General features: G+C 42.7%; 1 protein-coding gene across 1 annotated transcript in view; it reads right to left on the bottom strand.

Moving 5' to 3' along the window:
• ZNF827 (zinc finger protein 827) overlaps positions 1 to 10,879 on the bottom strand; it is a 165,888-nt gene that overhangs the window by 17,282 nt on the left and 137,727 nt on the right. Inside the window, exons 10-11 of the mRNA XM_025204324.1 lie at positions 1,810 to 1,947; positions 150 to 321 (exon numbers count right to left, since the gene is read on the bottom strand). Of these exons, the coding sequence (XP_025060109.1) occupies positions 150 to 321; positions 1,810 to 1,947 (310 nt within the window). The remainder of the gene's footprint in view (positions 1 to 149; positions 322 to 1,809; positions 1,948 to 10,879) is intronic.

The following is a 10,879-nucleotide window of genomic DNA, read 5'->3' as shown; positions in this document are numbered from 1 at the left end:
GCTGAACCTGAAGTTGAACATAAACTGAATATATTCAGTTAAGTTCTACCTTAGAACAAAAAGGAGAACCCTTGTCTTTAGTAAGCAGACAGGCAGATAAAACATGTGGATTCTGGTCTCTGGTGAACAGCCCTGTGCTGGTTCCTTACCTGTAATAATAAGGGTGCTTCTTTCCATCACTGCCTTCAGAAGTGACAGCGCTGACAATGTCCTCAGTGTCTGTACTCACCAGCTTCACAGAATGGACGGTCAGATGCTGGTTCAGATTAGCACGGCACTTGGCAGCATAGGGGCACAAATGGCATTTGTATTTTCTCTCTTCTGGGGAAAAAAAACCCCATCAGACAATCTTAAATGTATGTTTAAGTGTTAAGTGACATAATTTGGAAATATCAAATAATCATCGACATACTTATTTGTATTCAAAGTTTTACAGCACTCAGAATAAACTCAAATGATTTTCCCTGGATATTAGAAAACTCTAGAAAGCCATTGCAATTCTCAGTAATTATTTATATGGAGAACTCATTTTCAGCTAATTTAAGGGAGTTTTTTATTTTAACCCTTGGTATATAGTTTACAAATGAACAACATAAAAGTACATATTGTCTAGAACAGTGGTTCTCAACCTTTTTTATACCGGGACCCATTTGTAAAGATCGATGGCCAGGTCTGACCTACAGCCCCCAAGGACCAAGCTGGTGCTCCTCACTCGAAACCCACAGCCCCCTGCCCGTCCCCCCACCAGCCCTGCCAGAGGGGGCCTCCAGCAGCCCCCATCCCGCGTGGGCAAAAGCACAGTGGCTGTGGCGGCTCTGGCGGCTCTGGCTCATGCGGGCAGCAGTGGAGTGAGTCCAGCCTCAGCACGGGCTGGAGGGAGGAGGAGGGGAGGCCAGTGGCACTCCCCTGCCTTGGGCTGGGGCTGCTGCACCATGCCAGGCAGCCTGGTCACGGCCCCTCCCACCCCCCAGCAGCATCTCCTGCCTGCCCTGCCCCTGCGAGTACAGGCACCGGCCCCAGTGCTGCCAGCCCAGCCACACAGCTCCCTACTGTCCCCTGAAGGACCCCCCACCCCTTTCGCCTGCTGGAGGGGCAGGCACCTCCCTCCCTATGCATCCCTGCCCTGCTGCAGCCTCAGCCCCAGCCACCTTCCCCCGGTGCTGACAGGCACCCACCCCACTATACAACCATCCCCTCCACACACCCCTGACCCACACACAGGTCCCCCCCAGACAATCCCCAAGCCCTGGACCTCCAACCCCCACTCCCCATGGACTTACCTGCATCCAGCTGCTGGAGCTGCTCCCATGACCCTGCCTGGCTACATGCCAGCCACGTGCATCTGCATGCACAGATGCACGTGCACCCGCTGCCTCCAATCACCCCACGCAGCTCCTTGCAGGCTGGAAGGCTACCAGCCTGCAAAAGGAAACCCATGCTTTCCCACATTTTTCTGGGACATGCTCACGACCCTTTCAAATATTCTTGCAACCTACTTCTCTTCAGAGCTCTGTTTCCAAGATGACTTAAGTCATGGCTACCAGAAATGGTATCTATTGCCAAAAATGGATACTGGGACAGATTCCAGTCTGTCCATTTTTTAAAGATGAATTTTAGGTGGACTGTAATAAATTAAAATATTAATTAGCTTCTAATTAGCTCCTCCTTCACTTTTGGGGAAAGAGGCAGAGAATGGTTCTTGCCACAGTACCCACTTTCCCATCAGAGATACCTTTCATGCTTATCTTGCAAAGAAATGAGGAAAGTTGCCCAACACTGTGAGAGGAAACGCCAGGGAGTCTGATTTACCTGTGTGCAGTGAAAGATGTCGGGACAATGTTTGCTGGCGGCCAAACACTTTTCCACACACGTCACAGGGCAAGAGTTGGTCATTAAATTTCCAGGAGGGTAATCCATTTCCTGCCTCCAGCCCTATCTTTTCTGTTTCTATGCCAAAACATGCATAAATACAAAGTCTTAATTTAGCCATTTAAAAGGATTTCATTCTACAGATTACTGCATGTAAATGCAACACCTTTGGCCCCAGACTGCACAGACTCCACATCAAACAAGGCTTTCGTTAAGAAACAGGTTCAGTCTTCAGTCTAAATGGCAAGTATGCCTCTCTTGCATGGTTAAAGCTTCACATACGACATACTAAGAAAGGCTTGCAGAGAACTGGAACAGTTTTAGGCACCATATCAAAACATGAAAAAACAAGGTTATTAATGACTGTGCGAGACTAGTTTACACTGGTAGCAAGCAACAGTCTGACAAACTCTTTCAGCAAGTATAAAAATAAGCAAACAAATATCAATAAAAGGTGTTCCTCCCTACCCCCCGCAACCGAATCACGTTAAATAAACCAGGTGGTATGCACGCTATTCCAGAGTAACTGGCCTCTACCATCAGGTGTTACTCTACTTAGCTACCGCATGTGGAATTCTGCCATGCACCAGGTATGTAATCTGACCATGCCAGTGGTTTGCCTGCTGCACCTATGCCTTTGTGTGCATCTGGCATTTTCAGAGTGTCACAGAACATTTTAGAGTTTATATAAAGTTGAAGAGTTAAAACTGCATACTGTAGAGAGAGAAGTTCAGGCAAGTAAAAGCAGGGAAATGTACTGACCTGTAATTCTACTTCTCTGAAGAATTCATTAGCCTTCTCACCTCACCCAGCTTGGTGTTTGAGGGAAACCTTTCTAAGGTGGTAGTTTTACACTAATTTTTACTACTCACTTACAGAAGCAAGTTTTCTCAATAATTTGCATCTGCAATAGCTTTTAGTGAGGGACGTTTGTCACCTGATCAATCAGAAATTGCAGGTTGCAAAGGCACAGGTTAAACTAAAAGGCTGCAGTATCTCCATCAGGGGATGGGAGATGGAACAGGCTCTACTCTGCACCCATTCCCCTCAAGGATCAAAACTGCAACGGCTTGAGGAGTTCTATACCTTCTTGTACTAAGTAGCTAAGAACTAGGAGAGAGTCCTCTTTAGGGACAAAGGTGATCTTAAATGTTTTAAGAATAGATTTTTCCATTACAGAAAGGCTGTTCCAGATGGCAGAAGATGCAGAAGTAAAAGCTTTCATATTAACAGTTTGTGTGGAGGTGTAAAGAAAATGGATGTATTAAATGACAGGGAATGTGGATAGGAGTAGAAAATCATGATTTTTACAAGACAGGCCAGGCCGTACCAAGGGTATGGAAGAAAATTTTGAATTCAATCTAGGAATGAAGGGAGAACCAGTAGAGCTTGAGGATGGTAGTGATGTTACTTTATTTGTCAGAAGCCAAGTATCAGCATAAGCCAGAGGACATAGCTTTATACATTACACTTGAATATAACAGACTATTATACTTAGAGATCAAAGGGTGAAAATACATTCAGGAATATTCCAGACCAGGGGCCAGCAAGCCACAGTTTATGACCCAGCTGTGGCTGAGGGCCAAAGTCATCTCTCCCTCAGCAGCCAGCTGACAACTGTCTGCACTCACTTTGCTCTGCCATATCTGTGCTTTCCTCACTACAGATTCCTGATCCCTCTGCAGCCAGGGAAGTCCGGACACGGCAGAACAGCTGGCCCCTGCAGAGGGGATGGGGAGCATGGCACAGCTCTGTGCCATGACCCCCCATTCTAGATCAGACCTCTTTGTGGGCCAGATCCAGCCCACAGGCTGTAGGTAGCTGATCCCTGCTCTAGGCATAACAGCAAATGGAGCAGTCCTTCTTTTAGTTAAGGATCTTCTACTTCCACCTGAGATCACTTTAACATAAGGGTGCAAGATTCAGTGCAATTTATTCTTCTTTTCCCCATGGTATCTGGGACAATAGGGGGAACAGGTGAATAAATAACTAGTCACATACTACAGAGCTGAGCATATGTGTGTTGAGTGAAACAGGAGAACTGGTTGGGATTTCCTGATAAACAGGAGGAGAGGCCACTTTACGACATAATTCAACCTGGAGCACCCATAGGGCCAAGACATCACATTTCCCTGCAAGCTCAAGTTACTGCTACAAATCTCTGTCTGCCAACATAGCTTGATCTGAACACCACTAGTTTCTAAAACATGAGCAATAAATGTTATACAAGTACTGGTGATGCCTCTATGATGCAGGGTCCCCTAGAATTGCAAGCTGAGCAATCCGGTCTACAATCCTGCTTCCATTGATAGATCAGAATTGGCTAGGCAGCTTTTCAGCTGAATAGATATTTGTCAGGTATTGTGTTCAATTTAAGCAGTAATAAAAACAGTGCCTGATTTGGTAGGAGGGAGGAATCCATGCAACTAGCTCAGCATGTGTTCTTGAGAGTCAACTCCAGAGCTTCCAAAGCTACTTGTCCATTTTTGTTTGGTTGTTTTTTTTAAACAATGCTAGGATGATACAGGATGTGTTTGCAGAACACCTAGCACAAAGGAGCTTTGACATAAATGTCTGGATGCTACTGTATTATCTTCCTTGTACATTATTCTTCAGAATTTCTAGTGAGACGACTTGTGCTTTTGCAAAATTAGGCATTTTGTAAGCTTTAACAAGAAAAGGAAAATGTGCGCCATGTGTTACACTTAACTTCCAAGAACATCAATGCAAAATGAGTCTTTGATTATTATTCTTGAGTTCAAAACAGTGGAAATTCTGACTTTACACCACTGCTATGTGTATTTTAGGAGATCTTTCTGAGTACATAATCAAAACAGTGCTTCAAAAGAGGAATATGGTAATAATTAAAAGAAAAGGTCATGAGGTTGCAGCTTCCTTCAATATGGCCACAACAAAAATGAGTTAATTAGGGTACATACCAAAAGAGCAGACTCAATTAAAAGTAAATAAATCTCTTAACAAATCCTTTCACTATTAGTCACTGGCTGCCTTTTCCATCTCATGCAGGTGATACATTTTCTATGTTGCCTATGTATGGACTTACATCTAGCACAGTTGTGAGGAATTGATAGACAGTTGGAAAAACATCATTTTTTAGATTATTTAGGACCACTGAAAATGAGGCCCTTGTATAATAACTGTATTTTTTCACTTATACAGAATAGGATAGTTTTGGTGCTATAGGTACTCAGATTTAATTTAAAGCTCTATGACAAGAATGAAACCTACAGTGTTTTTTCTCCAGTAGCTTCCAAATGGCTTTCCTGGCTCAGAAGCTGCAAAGTATTTTGTTTAAGGTACTTCCTACTTTGGCTTATCGTGACCAAAATGAGCATCTGAGGTCCTGACCATTTCTTGCAAGGACCTCAACTCCCACAGAAATCAATTACATTGAGCAATTTTATGTTGTAAAACACACTTGTCTGTCATGCATGGAAACTGAAGCTCTTTGGCCGTACAATAGGTGAAGAAAGCTTTGCAAACCCATCCAGCAATTTGCTTTGCAAGTGGCAAACTCACCTCTAGGGGTGAGTGGATATTTCAAATCATCGTATCAATTCAGTTGTTGGTTCCTCTATGGAGGCTGAAAACAAGGTTTCTAATTAGCGGCAATTGTGATAGTGGTTTTGTGATGTGGATACATGTCCGGCAGCTCAGATACCACAATAGTACAGTAGACAATAATATTAAGCCTGGCTTGTATACAGCACTTTCCATCTGGGTATCTCAAAGCACTTCAGAGAGAAAGTCAGTATCATTATCCTTTAGAAATACCACAGACAGCAGAGTCATGCAAGAAGACAGGAAGGACCTGGACTGAGACCAACTAATGTTGTGTAATAATACAGTACTTGATTATAAGGAAGTCCTCCCACTGATATAGATCCTTGGTTATTTAGAGTGTTAGAAGAGGCTCGTTCATTAAATTCTAGACAAAAAGTTTCTATGTAGCATGCAACACACTAGTAATGTATCACAGGTAGAGAAAAGGACTTGATCAGGAACTTAAAGGAGAAGTGCCATAGAGACTGCGTAGTTGATCTAACATATATTTTTCCTTTCCAGTTTCTTTGACTCTGTATTGGTTTTGTATGCCAAGAAATCTCTACCTCTCAAAAATATTAAATGGTGTTTGGCATAAGTTTCCATGTTTAAATCAATATTTAGAAGAAAACAAAGTGAAAGGCAAATTCCAAAGCTTTTATGTAATAAGAAGAATACAACTTACAAAAAATACTGAATTTCCCAAATCAGCAAGAAACAATTCTGTGTGGAAAGTTACAGGTTTAACACAAGCTATGCCCAGTGAAATGCTAAGCCAGTAGGTTCTGAAGTGTACCAATAAAAACAGAAACAGAGACAATCCCAAGACCAAATTAAAATAAATAAATAACCACAAAAAAAAATCTTTTTGAGACAAATGCATAAAAGATTCAAGATCAGAAGTGAAACTTGAAGTATTGGCCCCCTGACTGGTGTGGAGGAAGAGAAGGGGCTGCTACAGATGGGGCAGTGAGGTGGGCTGCTGCTACCCTAGGGTAAGCTCCTGAAACAGGGGCTGTTGTGGCAGCAGCATCCTGGGGGCTGACTTTCTGGTGTCCCATGTGAATCGGCATCCAGGGTTGATGTCCGGCTTGCCCACCTTGAGTTATGGTACTGCTCAAAACTGTATTTGCTGCATTTCATGATAACTAATAAACATTTGGGGGGTTGTTTTTTTTTAAGAAGGTGAGGTTCAATTTTAGTAATATTTGGTGATTTAAGAAACAAAGCAAAGCATGTTGGCAGCATTCTTGTGCATTCTGCCATGCACAGGTGTCACTCCTCCACCAATCCTAGCCATTTTCAAACCCAGAAGCTGTGTAAGCCTGGTGGCCAAGGAAGAGGTCAGACATTGAGAGAAAGGAAAGGCAGGTAGAAGTGGGACAACTGCAGAAATACATCTGTCAAATGGGCCAGCTTCTGACAGAGAAGGAAGCTTAGGAACTTAAAAGAAAGTTGAATGTGCATTTTTTCAAAAACCTGCATCATTTACATTAATATGAACTATTTATGTAATGTTAATGGATTCTTCATGCACAGCGGTGAATTTGGTTTTTTTGTATCCTCAAACCGGTGACATCAGCATACAGCAAAATACATAAAACGCTTCTAACCTTACTTTGGCTTGAGATCTGCTTAGAGAGAATGCTTTGTATGGTTCAAGCTATAAGCAAAGAAAAGAACAAAGTGTGACCTGAATACATAAATAACTGCCCAGATTCACTAAAGCAGCACTGCGACCATTAGTAGTTCACAACACAGAATGGTGCTGAGAGACTCTAGTTTTAGATTATGACACATGGTAGTTTGTTTATTTTCTTTTATTTATCGTGTTATTTAGCTTTTCATCTCTTTTTACATAATTACTTCACAACGTTTTAGACTGCACTGTATTTAAACTGTAGCACAGCATTGTGAACAGTTGGCAGATAAGAGAGCGGGAGTGTTTTAGAACAGCAGTTTACTGTTGGGGACTGCACGTGGCCCACGAAGGTCTGATCCGGACTGGGGCAGCCTAGGGGATCTGAGGCAGGCAGCGGTGCTGTGCCACCCATCCTCTGTGTAGCACACCCCTCTGCAGCCCTCCCTGCTGCTCTTGTGCACTTACCCTTGCCACAAAATTTGTTCTTTTCCATTGCCTTTGGGGAAGGAGATCAGTGGTCAGTATAAGTGCAGGCAGCTTGGCTTTCTGGGGTGTGGTGGGAGAAGGGACGGGAGATTTGTCACTTCTGGTGTGGGCTGTATTGCAAGCAGTGGCCTGGGGTGACAAAAAGTTGCCAAGCCCTACCCTGTAATATAAAACAATGATTCGGCTGAAAAACAATGAAGTAAAAAAGAGATGAATTAACATTTAGAATTTTAATTGTTTCATTGTTTTGTCATCTGACATCAGACATGATCCAAAGTTTCTACAACTGGAGGTCCCAGTCTGGCAAAGCCATATTCATGGGCAAATTCTTCAGTTCACATGGAATCTCACTAAAATAGACTGAATGGAGTTTCCTACACAAGAAAACTACCTAAAGAGGGTGAGGGTTTAAGTGAAAGATGCTGCTGCAGCCTAAACAGAAGCAGCCAGAATGTACAATCTCCTCTTTCCTTTAAAATGTGTATCATTTTTATATTTAAACTTGGAGTTGTTCATGTCATGCCAGTGGTCAAGAGGAAGCCAGGTCAGTTGTTTTGAAGGTGAGGTAAGGATGAGACAAGGATCCTCTGTGACAGAGATCAGAGGAGGAGTAGCGCTTACTGGATTTGAGGTTAACTGCCACTTGGTCAACCCAGGTTGATGGCCAAATGAAGTAATGAAGGCCGAGAGTAAGGAATTTATGGGATCAGGCAATAAGTCAGCACAGAAGTTGAGTCACCAGAGATGAAACTGAGAGACAGAGGCAGAGATTGATGTTGAATTCACTAGGAAAAAAGGTAGATGAGATCCCAGAAAGGGAAAGGAACCATTTAACACCTCCGATGTTCCCTACCTTAGGGGACAACTCCAGGCAAAGCATAAGAAGGAAAGCAGCAGCCACTCTTGGAAAAAGCAGCTGAAAAATCAATGTCAGGTAAGGAAACCAGATTTCTGAGTGCAGAGGTGGAGACTAGAAACAAGGACAACACAGACAGTGACCCTACAGGTTGCATTTGCCACTGTGCTTCAACTTTGACCTGAAAGAACATGTTGGACCAGGACCAAATACTTCACAGGGAACAATGAAAAGCCAGATATAGCATCCAGTTGCTACCAACCTGAACTGGATCATCATTCTATTAATATTTTGCCACCCTTCAAGTAGCTCATTTTTACACAGAAAGAGGACAGTGCATTATACATAGCTCTATATTTGTTTCAACAAGGCTTGTATGGTTTGTAAGAGTACTTCTATTTCTTTGTCTTTTAAAGGGAAAACATTTAACAAATATATATATTTGGTTGACTGAATGTTCCAACTTTCTGAATAAAACTTATGAATAAAAGTTTTATTCAGAAAGTTGGAACATTCGGTCAACCAAAAATATATATTTGTTTGTAAAAAAAGATCTCCTCTCCTTTCCTCATTGCACTCAACTATGCTGCTTCTTTGTCTCTCTCGGAGACAAAGTGCTCCTTTCGGACAGTGCCTTTCTACTTTCTTTGCCCCTCTACCTTATGGACATTTACCTTATTTCAGGTAAATTTTCTTGCTTTGAAGCTTTCCATTTGTCCATCCATCCCCTGTGCCAAAGCACAGTATTTAAAACCTGGCTTGAGACGTAACTGCCATTAAAGTACTACTCTGTTTGCTTTAGAAAAACCTGCACACAACTTACAAGCTCAGATGAAGATGAAGTTGTATCTTCTCCTAAAACAATCTCTCTCGCTCCTATGCCCACTTACTTTCATCGTGGTTCTACCTGCACTGCCAGAATTCATGTTAGTAGTAATTCAGTTAAAATAAATGGTGGATTCTTTCCAGATATTGAAGTTCCTTTCTAAGGAACTGTGCCTTGCTATTTACTTACAGTATGTGTGGTCCAGGATGAATGCCATTTCATTTGTCATTGCCACACTGAACTATCCAGAATTTTATTTTTAGATAGTATCTTTTACTGGGAGCAGAAACATTTGCAGAATTTTGTTTGATATGATTAACTGATGATGAGTAGCTTTTGTTTTTGCTTACACACACACACACACACACACACACACACACACACACACACACACACACACACACACACACACACACACACACACACACACACACACACACACCCATATCCCCAGTTTAAAAAAATCCTATTTCTTTCACTCACTTCTGTTGAAATTCTGTAAGTTTATCTGCTTGGGCTTGTCTCATTAATATTTTTCTTCTACTCTTCTGTTGCTTTAAAAAATATTCAGTTCCATCACCTGCAACACTATTTAAATATACTACGTCAGATATTAATAACTGCTAATGGAAATTTTGACATTTCTCTCTTACAGATGTATCACCCAAATATAATAATCTTCGTTCCATTTACTAGAAAGAATGTAATTTTTGTTTTATGTTTACTGAAAAACAGCACACATGGTATAGTCTGTCCCAGGACACAATTTGTGAAAAAAAATAAGACAAAACCAACTAAAGCTACATGAGATGCTCTTAATTATTTTTTTTATGGTTTTGCAAATAATTAACGTGACTATGGAAATTTCATAGATTTCATAGACATTAGGGCTGGAGGGGTCCTCGGAAGATCATCGAGTCCAGCCCCCCGCCCAAAGGGCAGGAAGTCAGCTGGGGTCATAGGATCCCAGCAAGATAAGCATCCAGTTTGCTCTTGAAGGTGTTCAATGAAGGCGCTTGAACCACCTCCGGTGGCAGGCTGTTCCAGACCTTGGGGGCTTGGACAGTAAAGAAATTCTTCCTTATGTCCAGCCTGAAACGGTCTTGTAGTAGTTTATGACCATTCGACCTAGTCGTCATCCCTTGGGGCGCTCTGGTGAACAAACGTTCCCCCAGATACTGGTGGTCACCCCTGATAAACTTATAGGTGGCCATCAGATCACCCCTGAGCCTGCGCTTTTCCAGGCTAAAGAGCCCCAGGGCTCTCAGCCTGTTATCGTAGGGTCTGCTTCCCTGACCTCTGATCATGCGCGTGGCTCTTCTCTGGACCCTCTCAAGCTTCTCCACATCCTTTTTGAATTGTGGAGCCCAAAACTGGACGCAGTACTCCAGCTGCGGCCTCACTAAGGCCGAGTACAAGGGGAGAATGATGTCCCGGGATTTGCTTGAGAAGCATCTATGGATGCAAGCCAGCGTTTTGGTCACTTTACTAGCTGCAGCATCGCACTGCAGGCTCATGTTCATCTTGTGGTCAATGATGACCCCCAAGTCTCTTTCTAAGCAGTGATTTTCAGTCAGGGTGCCATAGTACCTTGGGGTGCCTTGAGATTCTTTCAAGGGTGCCATGGAGTGCCATA

This window comes from Alligator sinensis, unplaced genomic scaffold (assembly GCF_000455745.1).
Source record: "Alligator sinensis unplaced genomic scaffold, ASM45574v1 scaffold169_2, whole genome shotgun sequence".
NCBI classification, from domain to species: Eukaryota; Metazoa; Chordata; order Crocodylia; family Alligatoridae; genus Alligator; species Alligator sinensis.
The sequence above is the reverse complement of the archived record's forward strand: the minus strand, read 5'-3'. Positions and strand labels throughout refer to the sequence as shown.